The sequence below is a fragment of the Pieris napi genome, chromosome 17, assembly GCF_905475465.1.
Source record: "Pieris napi chromosome 17, ilPieNapi1.2, whole genome shotgun sequence".
Classification (NCBI taxonomy): domain Eukaryota; kingdom Metazoa; phylum Arthropoda; class Insecta; order Lepidoptera; family Pieridae; genus Pieris; species Pieris napi.
In genome coordinates, this window is record NC_062250.1 from 11286038 (window position 1) to 11313198 (window position 27161).

At 34.8% G+C, this 27161-nt stretch overlaps 1 protein-coding gene across 1 annotated transcript; it reads left to right on the plus strand.

The window, feature by feature from the left end:
- Positions 1-523: 523 nt before the first annotated feature.
- On the plus strand, positions 524-27161 carry LOC125058076 (androglobin-like). Its single transcript, XM_047662103.1, has 28 exons — positions 524-653; positions 1586-1774; positions 2838-2969; positions 3305-3434; positions 6406-6608; positions 8666-8795; positions 10327-10475; positions 11188-11332; positions 12711-12868; positions 13921-13965; positions 15371-15469; positions 15971-16356; positions 16786-16998; positions 17070-17376; positions 17945-18199; positions 18473-18816; positions 19168-19441; positions 19689-19859; positions 20459-20560; positions 21169-21215; positions 21292-21412; positions 21584-21792; positions 22375-22447; positions 22932-22968; positions 23729-23782; positions 24527-24653; positions 25342-25502; positions 26993-27161. The coding sequence occupies exons 1-28, from the start codon at positions 543-545 to the stop codon at positions 27112-27114; spliced, it is 4494 nt and encodes a 1497-aa protein (XP_047518059.1). The 5' UTR covers positions 524-542; the 3' UTR covers positions 27115-27161.

Below are 27161 nucleotides of genomic sequence, written 5' to 3' on the forward strand. Positions count from 1 at the left end.
ACAGAATTTGGACTAGTTGCGGGGAGAATGGGGCTGAGCCTACATCCAGAGCCTAGAAAGGTCTCAACCCCTAAAACACTTTAGCCGTCCACAAACCCTTTAGATACGAATTTGCCATTCAAGTAACTAATTAACATAATATTAATACCAATGGCGCTATAACCTTTTAGGTCTGGACCTCAGATTTCTGTATCTGTCCCGTGATTTCTATTAATTTCTAATAGGCAAGTAGGTCATCAACCATATGTGCGTGACACACCGTCGACTTTTTGGGTCTAAGGTATGGCGGTTTCCTCGCTTCCTTTACTATACGGGCAAGTATTAAATACGCACTTAACTTAATAATATAGGCTATATTTATTAAAAAAATAAAGGTCCAGTCAGCGAAGTCGGTATAGACTATATGCCTTATCAAAAACCTATAAAACCTCCATAAAACTCCAATTCCCAAAATTAAAAAGCGATTAAAATAACCGTCAAACACGGGTGGCATTAAATCTGCCAAATTTCCCTCTAAGTTATATAAATACAATTAATAAAAAATGTCTAAGAAGAGTGAAATAAAACAGCTGATAGCATACACGGTGGACCCCACAGAATGCCCCTTCAGGGAGTTCCGAGATACTGAATTAACTATTGATTCTTGGGGAATGGTATTTTTTGATATATTTTCATTGTCTTTCCTTATCATGATAAATTAATTTTGATGTAATTTGCATAGTTTAAAAACAAATTACTTAAAGCAGGATTAAATGGTTTTCTTTAAATAAAAAAAAGTTCATATAATAATTTAAGTAGTATTTGAACAGATACTCGTATATGCCTATATCTATATATATAAAAGAAAGTCGTGTTTGTTACAACACTTATAACTCGAGAACGGCTGGACCGATTGCCATGGTTTTTGATTTGTTGGATTTGTTTCCGTCCCGAATAGCAGAATAAGCAATAAAATATCGGATAAGTTATCGAATAACATTAAATTAATTAATTAATTTTACGAATGCAAAAACCATATGGTGCCATCTGTTGACAAAACTACGCATAATTTTACGTCGAATTCGAGTCAGTTCAAGAAATTCCGATCTTGAGGTGAATGAGGAGATGCATAACCATGCTTTGATCCTGATCAAAAGATGTTGGATATCAGAAAGTGCTTAACATGCAGTATCGCAATATTGACGCTAGAGAGAAGATGCCTAATGTGTAAAACTGCCATTCTTCTTTCGCAATGGCAAGCAATAAAACATTTCTGTGTTTTCAAAAAAGTTGTATTAATGTAATACTTAACATTAATGAAATCCTAAAATAAGTTAAATTAAAGTAACAACGATACAATATAAGGTTGTAGGGCGGAACGAAGTTAGCCAGGTCAGCTAGTATAGGTATAAAGCAGAGTATAAAGGTGATATTTTTTTCTAATAATGAATTATCACAATTACATGTAACCACTGTTATTTTTCCCATTTCGAGATACTATATAATTATAATAGTCTATACATTATATTACTAAAAAATATATCTATAATTTTACCTATATTAAGGTTTCCTCAGATGTTAAAGTATACTTAGAAAATAAATCCAGGGTCCAGCAGCACTTCGAGCGAGTCATGTGATGAGTAAGATCCCAGTGAGTAAATCTCATGCAGATCTGTCCTGGGGGGATGACCAGACACAGCCGTTGCCTCGCTCTGTGCGACAGTTCCTGCATGGATGGATCAGAGCTGAGGATTTGGCATTTAGCAGATGGGAGGCGGAAGTAGCTGTGTTTGAGGTAATCAATACAAGGAAAATGTATATTTTTTAGCAATATTTTTAGTTTAAAAAGTAAATAATTATGTAGGTAATTATCATAATGAATCGATGCTAGTAATATATATAACATAAATGTAATGTTCAAAAAGTTAAATATTCAAGTTGAAACGCTGCGGCGAAATCACTTTTTTAAATGTTTTAAAACCTATAAATAATCTCGTACCTTTAATATGAAGGATTGACAGATGGTTTGACATCTCTAGGTTTCTTAAAATAAAAAAGCGATCAGTCTTTGTGCTTGAGTATACAATTATCTAATCAAATCATACGGGTACTATGTTGAATAAACCTATCATAGATATACAACAACAAATTCGAAATTTAACACAGGTATTCTGTGCACACTCCTGTGTCGCATCTGACACTCTTATTAACCTGAATGACGTTGGCATAATACGTATCAATTAAGGTTATAATTCAGCCCTGCGATTCTGTAACTCACTTTTCGAACTCACACAGCGGTTTTCGCATCGGCGGTCGCTCTCAAATCAGTCGTGAAGCAGTCATTTTATGATTTGGCATTCTGATAAACAATAAACTACAAGCTCGCACCTTTTCAGAATGCCAAATCATAAAATGACTGCTTGACTACACGGATTCGATCACTGACAAAACAAGTGGTAATACATCTGACACCACTTGACAACGGTTTGACAAAACTTAAAACATGGATTTGAAAAGAAATCTAAATTTACTAATTAATTAATTTACCGTTTTACGAAAGACATGAACTTAATATATAATTAAAGGAATTTTTTTACGAAAGACTAGGTGGTATGGTCGAAAGACTATATATATATAAGCCTGTGCCATGGGTAAAAAAAAACCTATCAGTTTTTTTTTACTACCGTCTTTGGACACCCGTTACATTGCAAAAATATCATGGATTTGCAAAAACCAAGTACAAATTTAACATTACCTGCGCATAGTAGAATCGCTCCAAATACAATAGACGACACATCGCATAGTGGTAGAGAGAATAAGCATACCTAATTTATATATTTCTTTGACTACCCTCTTAGGATGCCAGTGACATCGCGAAAATGAATATCATCGATATGCAATTGAGTCACGCCCAAGTTATACTGAGATCCTCTTTCTGCAGATCTGTGCTCTCTATGTGTTTCATTCTCGAACGCGTTGATAATATTACTGTGAGTATATATTTAAATTACTATTTTTCAGAGTAAAGAAAGTAGTACAGTACAGAGTTTACAGTATAATAACCGTAAATTAAATATCTTCCACTTACGCAGTAAGGTCCTAGAGTCGAGACGTGTATGTCAAACATTTTTTAGATCTTAAAATATGGAAGCTACGCTTAGTGTCGACTCCGAAACTCTCACTCAATCTCATTTTATTTCTTTAATTTAACACTCATTGCAGCTTTCTACTGGTGAATGACTTTTCAAAATTAGTTGCGAGCTTAAAAGATTACTTTCTACAAACGTTATAGTTAAAAATCAAGTTAAATAAACCTTAATGTCAGGTGGAACATCAATGGGAAAACTTCGCATTTAGCCTTCCGCCGGAAGGCTGGAGGGCTCGATATCACATCTATTCGCCAGGCCTTAAACCAGGAGGTGGAGCACAACATAGGCCAGTGTTGTCGAAAAATGGTAAAGCTTTTTAAATGTATTAAGGCAGTATTAACGATTGTGAATTCCTAAGATCATTTACACCCCACCGACGCCACTGAAACATTGGTATTAATATTTTTTATCGTTATTTTTATACTAACTAGCTGACCCGTCAAACTTTGTTTTTTTTTTTCATGTATATTATTTCTAGGTAATATTTTTTTCGTTCAATAAAAATAACTATCTACTATACTAAAAAAAAATTTTGGATGGTCAATATTTTTTTATATTCCACATAATATAAAAATAAAAAAATATTATCCAAAAAATTAAAAATATTTTTTTGGGTTGGATACCCCTTATCACTTAGGGGTTTGAAAGCTAGATAGTAGCCGATTCTCAGACTTACTGAATATGTGTAAAAAATTTCATAAGAATCGGTCGAGCCGTTTCGAAGGAGTATTGGAACGAACATTGTGACACGAGAATTTTATATTTATACTTAATAAACATTTTAATATTGTTTTCTGTACAGGTACAATTTTAAGTGGTTATGTACAAATCCATTGATAAAAAAAATATAAGTTGTGAACTTTAATTAAGCAATACTTAAGATAATACTTGGCGCTTTTTTAACTTAGATTCCGAAACTAGATTTGAAAGTGGCATGTATTGTTTATTATGAGCATGTTAGATAATGTGTATTGTTGAAAATTCTCAGGGACTGATGCGGAAATATACAAGTGTCTAGAAATTATCACTTAAGGAAATCTAGTTATCTTAAAAATGTTAGGTTTATAATGTATGCATAATAACAATACCGTAGTACAACGTACAACCTTTTAATACGTCTGTTTTTAGATCAGTTTCATAGGTAATCAGCCTCCTGTGCCTGACACAAATCGTCGATTTTTATAAACTATTAGTGTAAATGTTAATTAGCATATAGAAAGAGAAATCAATTAATGCGCAGGCGTGAGTTAAATGCACAAAGGGTTGAGAGTCGCAGGCTTGATGCATGAAGACATAAAAATTTATTTTTTTAAAAGTTAATAAGGCAAATAAAACAAAATAGAAATTCATGTTCAAACGTTGGCTTTCTTACAAGAATCATGTTATATATATGTTTGGTTACATTAATCACGTAATACGTTTTAGCGACTTTATCCGCGTAATATCAAAGTAAATATATTCTTCCATTTGTCTCTCATCTTCCAATCTTTCCCTGCTATCAATTTTGTTTCATCTTCCCAGATTATGTTTTAACTCCTCTCTTTTTTTCAAAGTAAATATACTTACGCAAACTAGGATGGTGTTTAATTCCCGTGGCGTGAACATTTCCAAACAGACGCGCGAGTAACATGTTTTTTATATTGCAATGTCAGAATAGCCTTCATGGACCGTATGTGTTCGCAATCATATCGATTACACAGGTGCGAGGTGAGACCCCGTGCTAGATAATAGCATCTCGGACGAACCTTGTTAACAACACAATACATCCTATGAATGGAGACAGCGTTGGTATTCTGTAACTTTCAACAGATCGCACTCTATATTCGTAGCGTTAAAGACAAACTGAACAATTGTATTCGGTAACGCATTTGTCGCAACCTAGGGATCGCGCCGTGTACTGAGTAAATGTAGACTAGAAAAGTCGGGGTATCAATCACTATTTGAAGAGTATTGAGGACAAACAGTATTGAAGAGTACTGGTGCAGATTATTCTACTAAAGTTGAACGTACTGAAATTTATCCAAACTCTATAAATCACAAGTATACCTATATGTCGGAGCAATGGCGCTAGTATCAGATGCTATTGTCATTATATGTCACAGAGCTCGTAAATTGACAACGTCAGTCTTATAAATTACTGTGTACTAAATTTTTGTACTTTGTTGTCCGGATTAATACCTGCAGCTGAGTTTCATCATCCACCGTATAAAACTCCACCCGTATCTCCTCGACGTTCGTCGTCCAACACCTGAGCGTTTCTTAAGGCAGTTTTTGCTGCGATCACCTCAATTCTGAACCAATTCGACTTAGTGTCCTCCAAGAAAAGAGTGTACCAATTCTTAAAAGGCGGACAACGGACTCGCGAGCTCTCTGGCATGCCCGTTTGCCCCATGTTCTATAAAAAAAATATACTGATAATGGCAGCTGACACTAAAGCCATTGCTCTGACATGATTAATAATGACTGAAGATACTATTACTACAGACTATCAAATAGTCTGTTAATTTGTTTATCTAGTAATATTGGCGAATCGAATAAATCACAAATATTAACGGTTATAAACTGATAAGACTTTGACGTTGTTAATTTACGAGCTCTTGTTACATATAATGACATTGACAGCTGATACCAGCGCCATTGCTCTGACATATATGATATTACATTATATCCTTTTTTGTATGTTCGTCTAGTCTTTAAGATGAGCTAATCTTAATAAAGTTGTATGTGGCGGTATTTATTACCGAACCAAATATAAGCTTATTACATTTCCTACAAATATTTTAAAAATAAATCTTTCTAACCGTGAAACATATTAAAGTGTTAGTCTAACAATTACATATTTTATAGTTCTATTGTGTCTAGTCACCTGCTATAAATAACGATAGGTAACAATAACTTAGCCCCATTAGGTTATCTCTATGTATTTAAAAATTTGAGCAGTGTTGGTGTAGTCTGTCTAGTGGCTTCAGCGTGCGACTCCCATATCTGAGGTCATAGGTTCGATCAACGGCTGTGCACCAATGGACTTTCTTTCTATTTGCGCATTTAACATTCGCTCGAACGGTGAAGGAAAACGTGAGGAAACCGGATTGCCTGAGACCCAGAAAGTCGACGGCGTGTGTCACAGGAGGCTGATCAACTACTTGCCTATAAGATTGAAAAATGATCATAAAATCTGAGGCTTTGGCCTAAAAAGATTGTAGATATCATCGCTGCGTTATAATAGAATTGCTATTTTGTGTAAATTTTATATAATAATTAAATAAAAACATTTTAGGTTGTTATCTCGTTCGCCTGTACTATTTGGGAGCCTGGCGTTGCGTGTGGGTCAGTGACCTGGTGCCCATAGACGCAACAGAGTCTCCCCTACTTCCGTTCTCTCCTATTTTTTGTCACTCGCCCGCGAGACCAGGTGCCAAAATGGCAGCGCCTGCAATTACAGCACCAATTGTTCATTTATGGCCGCTGCTTATTTGTAAGGTATATATTATTAACATATAGTTATGTCAAAGATTATAATATACTAGTAGACTCGGCCAAGCGTTGCTGTGGCTAAGATTTTTGTTATATTACATATTAGTAAACTATTCAAGAGAAACGGCAGGAGAACACCAATCTACCATGCTTTGTAGCTAATGTGAAACGTTGGTACTTAACACAGCGCCATCTGTTAGAATTGTGACTATCAAATAATAAACAAATATTTTGCAATAAAATAATGTTGCGGGTATAAATTGAGATGTAAGCTATCCTATCTTTTAAGTTGGATCAAACTACATACGGTGTGCAAATTTGATTGATATTGGTTCGTTAGTTGAGTATTGAGTCCATAGCGGAGAAACAACGTGACACGTAATTTATATATATTAAAATGTAAGAGTGACATAATAATAAGCTATCGCTTCGAATTGCCTAGTTTTTCCTACTCACTAAACGGTCTTTCTCACATACACACATTGACCTAGTGTTGGCCTAGTGGCATACGCGTGCGACTTTAAACTCTGACATTATCCGTTCAAATTACGGCTGAGCATTTATAGACTCGCCATACGTGAGCGACGTAGTAAGGGCTGTCGCAACATTTAAGTGGCGGTGGGCAGGCCATAGAGCGCATGGTCAAGAAGCAATGGACCCGCAGGCTCCTTGAATGGAATTCCGGCCGCCTGAATAGGTAGACTGACGACATCGTTAAGAAGGTTGGCTCCCAGTGGGTACAAAGAGGCCGGATCATGGCGTACGGGAGGAAAATAGAGGAGGCCTACGTCCAGAAATGGACCAAGTAGAGTGGCTGATGATATTAGGATATGGCATTATTAATATAATATACTAGCTGGCCTGGCGAACATCGTACCGCCTAACAGTTGATTCTTTATTTTTTTTAATACTTATTCTGCTATTCGGGACACCGGTGTAGCTAGTAAGATAAAAAAAAGAAAATTGATAAGACAACAAATAAATTATGTCAAAAAATAAAAATTTACCTTCCCGGAACCCCTCCACTAACATTTGAACTTTATGAAAAGGGTTTAAAGTTCAAATTGACTTTTAAGTATTATTACGAATATTTTGTATGGGAATATAGAAAAGTGTTGTTTTTAGACTTTTTCACTCAATTTTTTTAACTTTTCTCTCCGTAAGAACCATCCTCGTACTTCAAGGAATATTATTAAAACCATCAGACAAATGGGTCAAGCCGTTTTCATGTTATGTCGTGACAACGGAAAACGGGTTTCATTTTTATATATATAGATAACTTGCTAATAACGAGGCAGAAGAGAAGTGCTCAAAAAGCTAAAAAGATACCTGTTGTCTGTAATTTGTCAATATTCTAAAATCTTATAATCTTCGCTTTTTAGTTTCGTTTTACCTGGGATGAATTAGTCTAGTATACGAATAAATTAGTACTTTTACGTATAATTTTTTAATTAAAAAATATAGAAAGTTGATTTAAATGACAACATATTAGATATTCCGCTATTACCTAATTCATATATATCATAAACTCTTAATGTTATTGAGTAATACGATACCACATAAACATCTTAATTTAGTTTTTGCAATTTGATATCCAATAAAATTTTATTTTTTTAATTTCCCTTAAGTTTTTATTATATAACATTTACTATAATTAAATAATTTAGAATAGCTATCATGAGAGTGTTTTGTAGATGGTTCACCTACATTGAAGGATTCGACAAATAGTATTAGTGCGTTTCTGGACAAGATCTACGAAGTTTTTACAGCAGGTGAAGTAATGCAAAAGCATGGTTCATTGTTCGTTGCTCTTAGGAGAACAGTACCTATGTAAAACAAAAGACAACGATGGTCCGTATTGTTTTATCTTTGTTCAAGTCTACCACAGCCAATCAACATTATCCACTTTGGGACAAATCTCAATCACAGAACATTATGTCCATTATAGAGCATAAGAGGTTTTAAAAAAAGATGCTACAACCAAATTGTTGTATTTTTTTTATTTATTCCTGATTAAAAATGCAAGACGCGTAAATGCATAATTGCTAATCAAAATTGCCCAGGCGCTGCTTAAGTTGGCTGCTCCCGACATGAATTCGGACGAGGGTGCAGACTTTGAAGATGAATCGATGCCAGAGTTTGATATATTACACGCTCTAACTGGCGCAATGAACCTGACTTATAGGATCACGGGTGAGTTTCCCTGACGTTTAATTTTACTTTTGGTATCAAGTTTTAACCTCCGTAGGAAAATAAGTATTAGAATAGATATAATATATAACATTAGTTATATTCCTTTTGGAGTAAAGACTTTTGGGCCGTGGGGTTTAAGTGCACATGCGCTAATTAAAGATTTAAGTTGGCGCCTGGTAGATAGTACCGATGACCCCAGAGCTGGTGCTTTTCTCGGTCAACGAATAAGTATCGCTATACAGCGAGGAAATGCTGCCAGCGTTAAAGGTGTGCACTGCCACAGTAGTGTTTAGTAGAGCCGTCGCCTAATGCCTGTAGACTATAGAGATAAGTCTAAATGTTAAAAAAAAGATTAGGTATTAATAGGTAAGGTATATTAAGGAATTTAATTAAGTTAATAAGTAATAATAAGCTTATGTTTGTGAATTAAAAATATCCTTATAATTCAAACGGAAATAATCAATTTTTTTTCAAAATACCATTTAAGTGTCGTTTAAAAATGTCTAAATTTTACTTTTTAAAAGTATATGTTTATAGAATAAATTCCAACCTTTAGATGTATAAATAATAATACAATATAACTCTGTTATTAAAGAGTTTTACCCGCAATTACCGAGTTGAAAGTCTGCGAGAAATAGTTTGACCTTTAAATTGTGGTCAGTTACGTCAGTTAGCGAGTGATTAACGACTACAAAATTTATTAAATCTTCCCTTTCAAATTTTTAAACGCCAGACTTGGGTATAAATCAGCTATTTATTACATTTATTAATGGCACCAGTGGCGATACAACCGTATGTGGATTTCTGGAAGTTTCGATTCTAATCTAACTTACCTTACTTATTAGAAGCATTTCATATATTCATTGTGTTACCTATATGAATAAATGATTTTTGACTTTTTGACTTCTGACTGGAATGTCTGTATCGATTTTATTAATCACATCTCATTAGATCATACCCGACACGCGTAGTTTTTTCGTGTTCGCTATACACTTCGTGCGTAATACGTATTTATTGATTCTTAACATTAACTGATAGGTCAGGGTATGAAAGCAAGTTTAAAAGCTTGTTATTTTCGTTACTGGACTGATCAATTTAATAAAAAGCTTTGTTAAGATTATCTGATACCTAATCCCCTATTCCCCTATTTACTAGATATTTTTTCTCTTCATTGTATTTTTATTATTTTTACTTTTTAATTTTTTTGTAACATTTATGTTTACCATAACTGTAATGTATTATAGAACATAGCTTGTAACATATACTATAGATATATAGAATTATATATGATATGGTGAACTTTAATAAAATAAATAAATAAAAAACAACGTCAGGGACGAAAGTTGTATGCGCTTTTAAAACTGCATTCTATAACTAAATTACATTGAGCTGGAAACTTTTTTTCATCATCCATGTTACATCACCAACACAGTCTTCATTGGTTACCAGTGACCTTTCAGCGTCGAGTTTCTTGAGCTGCACTTTAATCTAGGTTTTATTCTGCGTTGTACATTGCACTTATCTCATGCAGGTGATTTAGTAGATCCCAACAATCTGTGGGAGTTGGTAACGTCAGAGGTACCTGTTTTCTCTTGGGATGATGACAGTGACACGATGATGAGCACTATCAAGTCAAAGAGTACCAAAAAACCAACAACGAAAGAAACTTTTTCTGTAAGGGTAAGTGGTTTAGGAATTTTGCTGTATTCCGTACGTACATTCATTACGTAACGTACTGAATGGTAGTATGTGAAGAAACATTTTTGTATGTAACTTTTTTTTTTTAAACAGAAGGCAAACGAGCAGGAGATTCACCTGATGATAAGTACGCCGTCGCCCATAGACACATGGGACAGACATATCTCTGTGTCTGTTCAACTGGTTTTTTTAATATGGTTATTATTGTCACAGCAGTGTTGGCTTAGTGGTTTCAACGTGCGACTCTCATCCCAGAGGTCGTAGGTTCGTTCCCGCCTGTGCACCTATGGGCTTTCTTTCCATGTGCGCACTTAACATTAAAACATAGCGAGAATACCGGCTTACCTTAGAACCAAAAACGACGGCGTGCGTTAGGCACAGGAGGCTGATCACCTACTTGCCTTTTAGATTAACAAATGATCATGAAACAGATACAGAAATCTGAGGCCCAGACCTAAAAAGGTTGTAGCGGCACTGATTTATTATATTTTTTAACATCCTTGTCAGTCGTACTTCCGCGTTAAAAAAAGTCAAATAAGCAGGTTGAAACAACTATGATAAAAACAAATATTATTTAAATAACTATTGTTATAGTTTATCAAATTATGTTGTATTGATTTACTAAACTTGTGAAATTAAACTTTAACATATATACATACTATTGCATTATGACCATAAAAAATTTAATTTACAGCGTAATACTATTACAACAATTTTATTGGAGGACACAAAGACTCAACCTCCTTACGCTCTACCTGGAATCACGCCTGGTCACCAAATGACTTTGCTTATAAATATGGCAAGGGATCTTCCTCTGAAGAAACCTTTACCAGAGCCAGGTAATAATGGTATATTATATATAGTTTAAGTCTCATTTCGCAAATAATCGTGATTTGGCAAGATTCATTTTGTCAGGTATTTTATTACAAATAAACCTACAGATTAAAAGGGTAATACTATTGGAGTTTTACCCTCCTATTTAATTACCTTCCCTCCCTGGAAAACGTACATGGTAGATATCCCAGAAATCCCATCATTCCATTTATCCCTCCTTTCCGGAGAACGCGTTTTGGCCAAAATTCACCGATGTCCAGATTGAGCATTCTGTTAAATGAGCTAGATCTGGATATACATTGTTGCTCACCTCACACTTTAAGAGCGATTTTCGTTTAATGTTTATTTAAATTATATTATTGTTTCGCTTAATTAATTTTATTATTTATTTTATGCTATGTTTGCCTATAAGTGCTTGACACATTAAACAATTTATTTTATTTTTCTTTTATCAATGTATCATTGTGCCGAGCGTTGGCAAGCTTTTATAAATTTATAAATAAATAAATGGTAAATGTATAGTAAGTCTAATTTGTATAATAATATATAGGCCTGTATTCAGACAGAAATTTTACAAAATTTTAATCTTAAACTAGTGTCTTTAGTGAGTCGGTTACACCGACAACCCATCTGTTTGCCCAACTTTGGCCAAGGCCTCCTTCATTTCTTTCCACTCTGCTCTGTTCTGAGCTTTCCTTGTCCATATTTTCCCAGTTACGGTTTTTATTTCGTCTGTCTACCTCGTTTTCTTCTCTTATTTCTTGGGTACCAATATATGATATTTTTGTTCCACTTTTCTATACGTCTTATTATATGACCAGCCCGTTTCCATTTCAATCTTCGTATCGTTGTGACGTCTTCAATTTTCGTGTGGTTTCTTATGATTTTATTATTCATTCTATCGGACTTACTGATATTTAGCATGCTTCTTTCCATCGTAAGATCCTTCCTAGAAAACGTACATATTAAATGTATAGTAAGTCAAATCTTAATATATATAAATTACGTGTCACGTTGTTTGTCCGCTATGGACTCCTAAACCACCGAACCGATATCAATCAAATTTGCATACAAGCATACAACTCAATTTATACGCGCAATATTATTTTATTGCAAAATATTTGTTCATTATTGTGATAGTCACAATTCTAACAGATGGCGCTGTGTTGAAAGTGCCAACGTTTCACATAAGCTACAATTTAATGGTATACCAAAAAAGTATGGTGGTCCTCATGACTGGTGTTCTCCTACCGTTTCCCTTGAATAGTTTGCTACTATGTAATATAACAAAAACCTTAGCCACAGCAACGCTTGGGCGGTCTGCTAGTTGGTATATAAAATGATAAAAGTAATTTATTATAACAAAAGTATTTTTGTCTTCAGAGGTTCCTCAATGGAAAATCTACAGATGGGTGGACTGGGCTCGTCACCATGGCTTGTATGAAGCGTTCGCCTGCCCTCGCACCAAGTTCTTGAAGGTTAATGGCTTTCTAAAGCAGTCTCACGCCCCGCATTTACTCGACGTGCAGAGTACGGAATCTGTAAGTTAAAATCTATACTTATATTATAAAGAGGAAAGGTTTGATTTTTTTTGTTTGTTTGAAATGAATAGGCTCCGAAACTACTGGACCGATTTCAAAAATTCTTTCACCGTTGGCAAGCTACACTATTCCCGAGTGACATAGGCTTCATTTAAAAAAAAATTAGGGATGCTTACTAAAACTTGAATAATCTAACCCAAGGTGTAAAAAAATAAACAAAAAACTTCCTTCAATCGTGTGCGCTGCGAAAACTATTAATGATAGAACAAAATGATGTATTACAATTTTTCAGGACACATCACTATCTATAAAAAATGTCGCGACATCACGTCTCTATCTTTTATAGTTACGGTCACAATAAGCGTCCTTTTATTAATATTGTATTAAAATACCACCGCTAGAAAAGGCTCTTTTTTCGTACCGAGGTATTATTATTGGTATTATTATATTGATCCTTATCAAAATAATTACCAACGTTTCACATAAGCTACAATTGGCATAACCACCTAAAAAGCATGGTGGATTGGTGTTCTCCTGCCGTTTCTCTTGAATAGTTTACTACTATGTAATATAACAAAAATCTTAGCCACAGCAACGCTTGGCCGAGTCTACTAGTTACCAATAATCAAGAATCTATAACTATTCACTGACCAATTTTTTTCTTATGTTGTTGAAGTTATACTTCTTTTGGCGCGTTAGGGAAAATGATGAGAGTAATTTTTTACGCGCGTGCACACCGTCACAAAAAACCGACACCCTGAAGTAAGCTATAGTCAACATTTTAGTTTTTTCAATTGTTAGTGTCGTTTTTCTACAAATTTTTGAAAATATTTTTATCTTGTTACGCCAAAGAAGTATAACTTCTAACGCGTACATAAGTACATACATAAGTGCTGGTAATTACACTAGTTAGTTTTCTGTCATATAGGAATTGAAATGTAATTTTTAGAAGAATAGGTTTTCATATTGAAAACTATGCAGAAATAAGAATTTTATTTTTCAAGTTTTTCTTGCTTTACTCCATGTAATGTGAAAAGTGTTTTTCTTTTTAGATAACGTTTCAGTTTAGAGAGGACCACGATAGAACTAACCCTCCGGTAAGTTAGTATTTTTCTTATTGTAGAGAAATATTTTTGAAGGAACCATCGCGGAAGCACTTATTTTGAAATACAGCATCTAGTCTCTTTTACTCGGTCCTTTAGTCTCTTTTGGTTCTGTCATTACTTGTAATGGCGTCCATGCATAACGTTGTCCCTCTCCCTGCAATATATGCGTAGGGTACGATGGCCATGCGTCATGCTCGAGAACGGGTTCTATTGATGACTGATTGTGTTTGAACTCGTGTATGTGGGGATATTATTTATAATCTAACCAGTCACATAAGAAGTTTTATCCTTGATTGAACACGACTTTGTGTTTTGTTGTCACTATTAGTGCCTCCATTTTGCCTGCTAATGGCCAATGGTACACTACTACTACATGGTAGGTATTTATAGGTCGGTTATCGAAAGCTGGCGGGTTCACAGTACTCACACTAATGCAATTTCACATACAGTATGTTTCAAAATATGATTTTTTTGCCATGCTATACATTTTAGTCCACTCTGGTTTTAGTAAGGTTGGGTGGGTTGTAAATAAATAAAAATGTGTCAAATACATATAAATATTAGGTGCATACGAGGGTGGATCCAAAAGTTCTAAGCCAGACCAAGAACGTGAAAGAGTAGTTCGTGTAAATAATTTTTCATTTTTCGACATAAGCTCCATCTAGCTCAACACACTTCACTTTTACTTCACTAACTATTCTTTCAGTATTGAGAAACCCAGTCGCATCTGATGTCAAATTAAATATAAAAAATTTTCATTAAACTGTTTTTATTAAGATGCTTAAAATAATTAAAAACATTGTGCACCATTTCACGAGATTGCCCTGGTAATGTTTGAAAAAAGATCAACATGTATAAAATAATAATAATATAAAACAGTAAAGATCAACATAAACAGTAGCAAAAGAAAAACAATAACTGTCTCTTTTATACTCATAAGCTTGACCGAGCGCGAGAGAGACGGACAGTCTTTTCGTGATGTATTTGTGATTGTATTTCAGTTTGACATCACGTCTCGCGCTTATTCACAGACACTACACAAGCACAAAGTGTAAATGTGTTGAAGCCGCCAGCTTTAGATAACATACCTATACCATACATTATTAATATTATGACATTTTATGTCAATATGAGCGAAGCATGGTATGGGAGAGTTCTCTCCATCCAGTCTATGGTCTTGATTTCAGAACAGGGTTGTCAATATTAAACTTTAGAATTTTTTTATGGTGTATATAGTTGCCAATATGGTTTCCTGTCAATGTTTTCCTTGACCTTGCTGCTCGAAATTAGGTGTAGGTGTATCATTGTGTAGAAAAATCAATGGTACATCGACGGCCTATGCACCATCCATTCCTTTTAACAAAAATCTTTGATAATAATTATACATTAATTGCAGGGTAGAAAGGGGGGTAAAGAACTAAATCGTTCAGGTAATATACATAGCTCTAATCAACAAATGAAAGAAGAGCTTCGGGAGTGGATAGAGTTTGATGGAGTAAGTCAACCATAGAGTAGAATTCAAACCCTGAATTGTCTGATAATCTATTGTAGTATTTTTTATTCCTCATTCTATGAGTACTAATTGAAATAAAGAGCAAGAAATTAGAAATAATAAAATGTAATCATTATTTGAAACGATCCGTAACTGAATGAATTGGACATACTTTTTGTGCTCGTACGTAAAGTTTTAGGTTAGTAGATATTAAGCTCATCTTGCATACTGAATAGAAACATGATTCTGTCCGGAGTTTCATCTAATACCTAAGTCACAGAGGTAAGTAATAACTATTATAAATGCATTAATATTGAGACAACACTTACGTCTTTTTTTTTGCTTGGGGACAGGCCCCTCCGGGGCGCGACTGCTCGTGTGGGACTCGCTATTCCATACCCACTAAATCCCAAAGCGTCACCAACAATCGCCCTGGCCGGAATGTGGTCGCAACCTTGTCCGCTTGTCTTTTAGACCCGCTTTAATATAATGTAATGATTACAGATACGTGAATACGTTAAAAACGTAAATATTTTATTTTTCCCATCCATGTATCAATATACCACAGCGGCCAGCAGTCCCCCAGTGCGGATAACAAAGGCTCCACCAAACAAAAACCTGGATATCCCCGCTCCAAAGTCAGCTCCTCTCTACCTTCAAATAGATGGACCTGACGAAAACATCCTTAAAATATCCTTGGCAATGCTACATCCAAGAGTTCTTTTCAACTGTGGTATACCCGTGATGGATCACATAGAACCGGCATACTTGTTTTTGGAAATTTTTGAATGGTTTGTTGATTGCGAACTGCCAAAAGCTAAATCTTATATTGCGACAAGAGGATACGATTGTATTGAAATCACTCTAGACCCGGGACGACATTTTTGCAGGTATATAAGAATTTATCGACTGGAATTCATTGACGGCCCTTTGTCGATAATATTTTTCATTTAATCGATGTCTTGTTATTGTTTACATAATATACATTTACCATTTACCACATTTACCATGGAAAGTGTTCAGAGGAGTTGTTCGGACTAATACCTGCTGCTCTAATACCAGCTGAGTTTATCATCGGACGTCAAGGATCAATTCCACTTAGGGACCTTTAAGAATTGAGCTAGCTAGCACTTGCTAGCCTTCTGGCGATGTATGTAAGTGTCAATGGACAGCAGTATCACTTAACATCAGTTGAGCATTTGCCTCCTGTTAAATTAAATAAGTGACATATTAAAATGGTGACTGAGAAGTATAATTATTTTCTAGTAATATATATAGAGTTTATACAGAACTCTTGTATCTTATGTAATGCTTTTAAGAGTTTGGGTGCATTCTCGGATGAATTGGACGGCCATGTTTCTCAGTGACTCTACACTAGTACTGGGCACTAGAGATGTTATTCAATCGGCAGCTGTCCGTGAGTGTCCGTGGGCGTCGAGATTCCTTAATAATCTTAGTCTAGCCTTTTCAAATTGGCTACGAGCTTCACGGTCCAGCGCGACTTTAGGATATAGTGATAAGGAGTTTTACAAGTAAGCTTCTAATTGTCATAACTGTTGTACCGTATGAACCGATAGTATTTATAAACCTATATAATTTGCAGTTCATATCAGCCAGATTTAGTGTGGGATCCAAAAATAGTTGGTTATGACAAAAGACTTTTGCATTGGATGTTTCGTCAGGCATTGCAAGCGCTTTTGATTCGAAAACTGCTACCGAACGAATACAAAGCCGTGTGCTCGACGTTAAGAAAGTTTTTCCATGACCCTGATTTTGGTTTACCACCGAAACCAAAGCCACCAACATCGTTGCGGGATATTGCTATGATGGACCCATGTGATTGTGTACTTCCAGAGGCTGAGGAATTAGAAATAACGGAGCAATTGGAGGAAGAGCAGCAAGTGGAGATTGTAATTATCTCTTATTATAGATTAATAATTATGTTTTTAATTAACTAGCATTTAAGTTTATATTATTGAAGTAAAACTTTTTTAGGCGCATAAGGTAAATTTTTTACAGATTAAACACAATAATAATCTTCTAAGGACATCTTCGTGACACTAATATTTAGTGACACGAAGATGTCCAGCGTTTTTGTCGAAGAAAAGGGAGAGAGCGATTGAGACCAATTGAGAGAGAGTGAGAAAGTGCGAACGTCGCATTACGCACAATACCATAGAGCGAGGTGTGAGAGAGTTATAGTGAGAAAGATTGATAGAGAGAGTAAGGAAGATCCAGAAAAAATACACGCTATTGGTTGATGTATTCGTTTAGTAGTTACATATTAGAACTTTCGATGGCAATTCTGTCGCAATACATGGAGTGATCATACGAGTATACTGGTACATACATGATCTATTGGGGCTTTTACCTTAGTAATAATTAATTTACAAAGAAGTTTCACTTCTAACATGTGTACTTTGTACGCACACACTTTTTTATAATTATGATCGTCTCAATATTGTAATTTAATTCTAGGCTGCTGCTGAAGAGCGGCCCATTGTAGATAAAGAAACAATGGACCGGCTTTTAAGCCCGCCAAAATTTCCAATAACTTCCAATGTATGTGAACTTGCAACTGAAGAAATACCTTGTGGAGTTTTAAAAGAAGAACGGGAAAAAGTAATAAGAAAGCACGAGGCAGCTAGGGTCATCCAAGCTCATTGGCGTGGTGCTTGGGCTAGAAAATGTCTACAGGCACCACTTGCTGTACCGCCTGAAATTACAAAACTTGTTAGTTTGTTACCAAACATTAAATTACAATAGTAATCAATGTATAACCAGCGGAACGTAAGTCTAGCGCTGGCCGTTACGTGGAGGGGATTGCTGCGCATGTGTACTGTCGCGCGGGGGACAAAATGCGACTGGAGAGCCAATCGACGCTCTTCATTCCGCTAGCCCCCCTCAGGTACCTTATTTTTTACTTCTGCGCAATAACGGTCAGCGCTAGAGTTTCGTGCCGCTACTTATATTCATTAACATTTAATTTTTGGATTTTATTTGTAGTTGATGGATTATGTTTTTGGAACGTTAGAGACTTTGTCAGCGCTGATGAATATGTTCTTTGGCATGTATCCTGGTGCACGCTATGCTTATTCGGTTGCATCTGCCCTCAGCGGTGTGTATGGCTTGCAGCAGCATAGTGGCAATTCTCCTGTAACTCCGAAGTGCAAGTGGATTCCATATTTTCAAGGAGTATTCTATTGTCATAGTCCTGTTAAGGTTCACTTTGATGTTCAGAGTACGTTGCAATATAGGACTTTTGCGGTGTATAATAACGACACAGGAATTCAAATGCCTCAGGCTTATAATTCTCATATTACATTTGACTTTCGTCCAAATGAGCATGGGTAAGTTTATCTAACGATATTTTTATAGATAATGCATACTATGAGAGTAGTGTTGGCCTAATGGCTTCAACGTGTGGCTCCAATCGTTAAAGGTTGTAGGTTCGATCCCCGGTTGTGCACCAATGGACTTTCTGTCTATGTGCGCATTTAACATTCGCTCGAACGGTGAAGGAAAACATCGTGAGGAAATCGATTCGCCTTAGTCACAAAATGTCGACGTGAGTCAGACACAGGGGGCTGATCACCTACTTGTCTATTAGATTAACATATGATCACGATACAGAAATCTGAGGCCTAGGCTTAAATACTTTATTTCATTGCATACTAGTAATGCTTCGATCGATATTCTAGTTACACAGTCATGGGCCATGGAACTATTACTGAAGCACCTGGAACATCTTCTGATGTTCATTGGCAGTTAACAGTGCTAACCAGTTTATCAGATGTCTTCCATGTTTGTGATAATGATGACACCAGCTGTAAGGATCTTCCTCTTCCACCTGCAAGCAAACTGCATGTTGATGAGATATTCATACCGAACCGTAGAAATATTTTGGGAGGGATTCATCTATCAGTGTCAAAACATGAAGCCATTAGTTTCAGAGCGGCTGCTACTTCGCCAGAAGTAAGTGAAATCAAGACTACAAAACACAAGTTTTACTTGGTACAAATAGGTATAGCTTTCCAGATACTGATGGAGACTCAAATTATTATCCAAAGAGACTCACTCGCTGATCAAGACGACTATAAAGTATCAACATCGATAAGAAAAAATTAAATAATTTTGCATTTTAATCCAAATATTTTTTTATTTTACTTTGCTTGTGATACTTCGTTATATTACAATTGTTCATGATATTAATTATATTTAGTTGGAGATGCAGGCAATACTAAAAATGAAGGGACCTGATGGTGAAATAGAAGAAGTTGACAGATGCTCAGGGACGGGAGAGCTATACTGGCCGTACATCCGACTACAGCCGACACCTCCAAGTTTGTTGACGTCTCCAGCGCATAAGCGCTCAATGTCCAACTCAAATGCGGTACAATATTATGGAACACTATACTCTGATTTTAAATTCCGTAGAATTCTGACAGCTATAATTTTTTGACAAGTCAGAGATAACAAACCTTTATGGCCAGGCAAATTTTTCAATTTCAATACGAGTCGGTACATCTGACTCTTACATACATTTTATTTGTTAGTAAATGTATCCATTTTATTAAGTGCGGTGCAACATTAAAAGTGGTTTTATGGCGATTGATAATTACGTCCCTTTTCATCACAAACAGTAAGAAAAGCACAAGTAAAGGTAACATTTTTTTTAAAGGTTGACTAAACCTAGAATTGGTAGGCAGTGATGCCAGCTAAAGAATAAAATATAGTAATTATAGTATATTGTTCGTGATAATGAAGTATTTGTTATTTTTGTATTAGGTGAGTAAGTAAATAATATTAAGATTTACCTTTTTGTTGTTAAAACATAAAAAATACGTAGCATTTTATTTTATTGCTCTCAAATGGGTCAAATTTGTCCCTTTTTCAGTGGAGTTTTTTAGTATTCTACGGAATGAAAAATCAGAGTATATGTATAATTTTGTATTCTATATAACTGGTAAGTAAGTTTATGACAATTTTCAGATTGATTCCAAGTCCATATTTCCAAGTGACCGTCCACGCTCATCAAGAATACCTAAACAGAAACCCTCATCAGCTGGACCTAAAAATAGGTCATCGACTAAGGTTATTTTTTTATGTTTTATGGTGATGATACTTAATTATTACATTTGAAAGTATTTAAAGGTAATCAAAAATTTCTAAAAGTATTTTGTAGGGCGGTGTCAGACTAGCGTATTTTTCTGCGCTTATGCGTTTAAGCATACGCGCCTACACGCTTGCTACAATACGCGCTTCAAAAAACCGGACGTGCGTAACCTGGCATATGTCCGCATGTTCGCTCGAACCGGTAGTGACGTCGCGTCAGCTCAACATGGATTCTGACGAAGAAATATTGCTACTTCTCCTCCGTCAGGCGTCGACTGAGAATACGAAAGAGATACTAGGTATCATAGATGGTTGCATCAAGACAGAAAACCGGTCACTTTAATACACTCTACCCTGAACTGCGGAGTGATACTAGTGGCTCGTGTTAATACGAGTTTAGAAGCGCCTCAACGCTCGTACGAGTTGCGTGGGTGCCAAAAGGCGCGCCTATATCGCCTACATGCGCTTCCAAAGACGAGCTTATACGCGCGTAAAAAACGTTAGTCTGTAACCGCCCGTAGAGTTGGGATTTCTTTTTTCTTAAAAAAAACATTAAGTTTCTTTAACGATGTTCATAATTTTTCTAGCTTAAAGACTCCAAGTCCACTGTAGAACCAAGGCAGTACACAATTGAGTAAGTCATCGCATTAGTAATAAATATAATAATATATATAATACGTAAATACATATTGATTACATATATATTTTAGAGTCATAGCCCCCAAGGGCTGGCCTTTGACCTTACAACAATGGATACGAGTGGATGAGGTCCGGAACTCTCAGGAGCTCACTAAAATCGACACCACACCCAAAAAAACTGGAAAAGAAAAGGTAATAATTAATTTCACACATGACTCTGTTTAAATAATAATAAGCGCCTTGGCAATAAATGCTTATGGATTCGACGGATTCACAGACTTATAATTTCGTCTTGAGAGGTACAGAAGATTTAACGTCGCTGGTTTTGTCTCTCCTTTTATTTTAGTATTTTAACATTTTCAGCCAGGCTCTGGTAAAGAGCGGGAGAAATCGCCAATACCACAGCGGCAGCCGCAGCCAGGTGACGCGTACGTCGAATTGGAATGCTCTCTCTCCATTGGAGGCGGCGCCACTGCACGACGTGATGATGAGAGAGATCAACTATTTGTTGCAGCACGGAAAGCCTGGGATGCAAAAGATCATGGACGAAATACCAGAGGAGCTCATATCAGGTACAAACAGCGTTATGACTTATGTAGAATTAGGTAAGAGCCTTATTGACAATAATAATCTCTTCTAGACAAAGATTTAAGGTCATTTAATTAAAGAGTACGGTTCCTGGTCCATCAGGGTGCTTTAAATAATAGATGATTTTTGTGTTAGATACTAACCACTCGCGTACAACAATAGAATTTAAGCGGAATAATTAAATGTTTATTGCTATGAAACGAATGACTGCAATGTATCAGTAGAAGAGAGTGCCTACGTCTGGCTATACTTTCGGCGCGTAACTAAATCGACGTAGTCATCAGGCTTATACAGACGAGTTTATAGTCTGGCAAATGGAGGATGTTCCATCAATTCGAAACCATTTTTTAAGAACACGCTCCGAACCGACGCAAACAAATGACTTCTATTTAAAAAACAAGGGAAAATTGATTGCTTTTGTATGCCGACAGTATTATTTGTTTGTATTGTTGAATTATGAATAAAAATAAAAAAATAAATCGTATGCGTAATTTTAGATCTTTTTTTATGAAAGATACATTTGGATTACTATAATATATAAACAGTAAAGTATTTTTTATCTTCAGGAAGGAATTCCGAGCAGAATTCTTGGAAGCATTGCCACCTCCTCCATCGGAAAGTACTATGTCCATGAAAGAGGTAATAACTTTATACTAAATTATTTGAAAAAATTGAATATTTTGAATAAAAAATGTTGGCTTAGTGCTTAAAAAAACCGCAATGAGTGTTAATACACGTGCACACAAAGGAAAAGAAACTGAGGGAAAAGGATCTATTTGCCTGTAATTTTTTTTTTTTTTAATTTGATCACTATACTAATATCAGACCTTTTAAGTTGAATGAAACCACTGTATTTATTTTATTATATAATTCATAGTAATAATGATACATTACATAGTAATAATAATAATTAATAATTAAGTGCTTTCCTCCCTCAACGAATAAGTATCGTTATACAGTGAGGAAATGCTGTCTACATTAAAGGACACAGGGAACAAACTTTTTGACGAAATTTGTTTAAAAGGTCCGATTTATCAATTTTTAATTTATTTTATTCCATTGAAAATAAAAATAAAATTATTAATTGAATGTTATATTTACGCATTCATTATATCCTTTATAGGAACATTACCTTGAAGAAGTAGAAGGCGAACAAAAAAGTAAGTTATGTAAGAATTAGTAATAATAATGTTGCCAATGGAAAATAGGTGCTCAAAGCCATGTCATTATATTATATTTTAAAAACATAAAAATGTTCACAAAACGTACAGGAAACATTTAGTTTTTGTGTGACTCGCAAGACTTGTATCATCATGAAGAATAAGTATCTCAGAAATGTATATTTTTTAAGTCACGTAATTTTTTATTTTTTTATTTTACATATTTATTGAGAAAGACTAACAGCTAAGCAAGATATTCTTTTACGCCATTTAATAAATCTTTACAAATAGTTAAGTACTAATAATATTAACTGTATTGGTAACAATAAAATGATTTTATTCAACTAAATAAAATATATATCAAAGAAAGTAATAAACTAAGTAAAAATTGGTTAAGTAACGCTAAACAGTTTAGTATAACTTATATGTACACTTATAAAAACTTATGGTTCATCATTCATTCCACTGAGGAGCTCAGATGTCATAGCTCTCCTTGCCGACACCACACTTGAGGCGAATAGGTCAATATCACAAGTTAGACTATTAAACTTACTCGCCGCCCTAACCATAAAGCTGTTCCCTCTGTAATTGGTGTTAACTTTCGGTGTGTACAATAGGTGCATATTTTTTAGCGTCCTATTATACACACGGAGACACAACTTACTTAGTAGCTCAGGGCAGTCAACTTGCAATGGTTGCTTAAAAAGGAATGTCTCAACGCAATACAATTTATTAATATTTTATTTCTTAAAATTATTAGAGGAGACGGAGGCAACGCAACAACAAGGTCCAACCCCAGTGACGGACAGTGCCGGTAAAATAACTATTTATTGTTTTTACTCACAACCAAAGAAATATTTCGTCTTCGTTTTATTTAAAAAGTATTGCCGACTGACAGTTATGACTCATTTTTCGAGTCGATTAAAAACAAATAATGATTTAAATTGTTAACAGCTGTTTTTCAGACTTTTATTATTGTATCATGTCCATACAGTAATGTTAACTCAAAACTCACTTAAAACTATACGTTATTACGACTATTTTGTTTTTTTTTTATTATAGGTTAATATATTACAATAAAACTAAAAGTACACAAGACTAGCTTTATAGTTTAGTTTTTTTTGTATTATTTCAGATTGGTGATTCTTTTTTATTTTATAAGATTTGGTTATGCAATTCTTGATTACACTTTATCTTATTCTTGGTATATATTTTACCCATTATGTTTCTTTTTGTAGTTTATCTTCCTTACTAGGGTTGCCTGTAAGATATCACTTGCTAGCGATAAGGCCGCCCGTTGCATCCCTTATAATTGTTATGTATAATGTTATTTGTTTTTCTATAACTGTAACAAAATGTAATTAAATAAATAAACCTTCAAAGGATTTAACCTTGGTGCCTGAAGGGCTTCACGACAGGATACATTTTAAATTCCTTAGTAAAAAGCTAAAGAGAAAAGTACAATTAATACAAAAAACCTTACAACAAACCGAGAAATAAAAAAAAATAGATGCAGTGGCAGTCACATTAAAAAAATATAATCTTTCCTTTGTAGCAGAATTAGAAGTGGAGGAGGAAAGTGAAGAAGAGTCGCTGTATTTAACAATGCCTGATCAGCTTAAAGATAAATTTATACCGCTGTACTTTGTACCGTTTTGTACCAAAGTAGAGATCGAGGAAGAGAAGTGAGTAAATGTTTAATTCTTAGTATTAAAACTGTTAACACATGGTAAATTTTGTATTTTAATACCCAATAGAAACCTTATTTTTAATATAATTACGAAGAAAGGAGTGAAGGTGAGCCAACTGGCATTGTTAGCTGTTTTTATCCGTTTTAACATCTGACAAGCTCCCGTTGCTCCAAAAAGAAAACTAAACTTGCACCTTTGTCTGACTTCATATTGACTCTACTTCCTTTTCGTATAAAGTATTGTTATTCCTCATATAACAAAATACTTTTCTCTATATACATATATGTATGTATATATTTTGCCGGTAGCGCACTTGCGAGCCTAACTTCCAACTTACCCAAACTTTGTTTATCATGCTCTTAATGAGGTTTAAGGTTTCATTTAAATTTAGTTATTATTTTAATTTTTGAAGTTAAACTTCTTTAGGCGCACGATGGTAATATTTTTGCGGATGTAACGCAATAATAATAATATTAGCGTCACGAAGTTGTGCAGCGTTTAAAAAAATATGTAAATGATTTATGTATAAAACATATATGTGGATACCATTTTATTTATTCAATATACCATATACTTATATCCTAATCGCATTATTTGCTTTACACTAAAACGTAGGCATGTCTCACAGTCGAAATATTTGGCCATATTGGGACTGGTACATTATATTTCAATTTGTCAACAGAATATTACTAACACCTGAAATAGCTCATGTGACGCAGAAGATTCGTCAGCAGAAATTAGAAGCAGCGTTGGATCGAATGAATGAGCTGCAGTACTATAATAAAGTTCATGTTCTGGGACGGCAGAAGAAGAGAGGACGACTGTTAGAAAGATTATTCGTTGGTATGTACGCCTAAATTAATCGCATGCGCAGGTTCATACATCCATATTGCCCATTAATTTATAATGAAAGGTTGATTACATATTTTCGCCTTAATTTTTTTTAAAAGAAGTATACTCAAATCTTTACTAATATTATAAAGAGGAAAGATTTGTATGTAAGTATGTTTGTAACGAATTGGCTCATAAAGTACTGGACCGATTTAAAAAATTCTTTCACCATTTGAATGCTACATTATCACTGATTAATATTGACTGTTTTAATTGCAAAAAAACATTAAGGATACTAACTAAAACTACAATAATGTCATCCAAGGTGTAAAAAAATGCCTATAAAATATGTGTCGTATATGCTGCGGAAACTATTGACAATAGAGCAATGTACAGTTTTATAGAAGACATCAATATCTTCTCAAAAGTTTTGCAATTAAAAGTCTTTACCGAAAGCTTTAGGCTATAGTAGATCGCGGATTAATGCCGGTGGAACCGCAGAGCACAGCTAGTATAGTATATGTGTCGGAGAGATATTGTAACTCCATCGATATGGACATCCTCATTAGCGGGCTTAGTGGGCGTCATGTAGGTAAAGTGCGATAACAAAAGACACCAATGATTATCGTATAGTATTTAATTCAGATTGATTCCTTTTAATATTACAAATAACACTTTAACTTAAATTATAACGAGCAGCGGGTTCAAGGCACCGATCTCACTTTTAATCACAATCTACTTAACCATAAATCACATAGTGGTTAAGTGGTAACCCAACTCGGTCCAACGTCTCATCACCACAATGCTCTACTGAATACTCAATCAGAACTACCCTGCGTTCCCTGAACGCATAGTCCAAAGTCTAAATGGCGCCACTCCCCTACTCGAGGCATTCCCTCGACTTTGATTGGTCGTATCAATATTCGTAAAGTAATTATTCTAAATTATAAAACAATTAAATAATATCAAAACAAATAGAATCAATTAATTATTATTCTGTAAATTAATAAAAGGAATCTCAATTATTACCCAAGTAACAGTAATAATCAGCGGTCAATTGAATCGATCGGAACATTTCTTGATAATCCGAGCCTTCCCCGACATATATATATAAAATTCTCGTGTCACAATGTTCGTTCCCGAAACGGCTCGACCGATTCATATGAATTTTGTTAAGCATATTCAGTAAGTCTGAGAATCGGGTACTATCATTCAAACTCCAAAGTGATAAGGGGTGTCCACCCCAAACATTTATTTGTTATTTTTTATACCAAATTTTTTGTTTTTAATTTTTAATGATACAAACATAAAAATACTTACAACCCTTAATTTGTATCTACCTTCTACAATCAACCCCTATTTTTTATTATAGTATATAGTTATTTTTAATGAACTAAAATATGTTTCCTAGAAATAATATACATGGCAATACGACGTTTGCCGGGTCAACTAGTTACATTGTTTTTTCTTTTCAAATTCATCTATAGTTTAAACATCTTCAGATTCGCAATGGAGCCCAGATTTAGAAGAAGTATTGGAAGAAAGAGATGACGCGATCGCCCAAGAGGCTCTTAACCGAACTCTTTCAGCGAATAAGAAGAAACTAGATGCAAAGAAGAAATAATAAAGGCGTAGTTGATAAAAATAATTTTTAGTTGTTTATGCGAAACG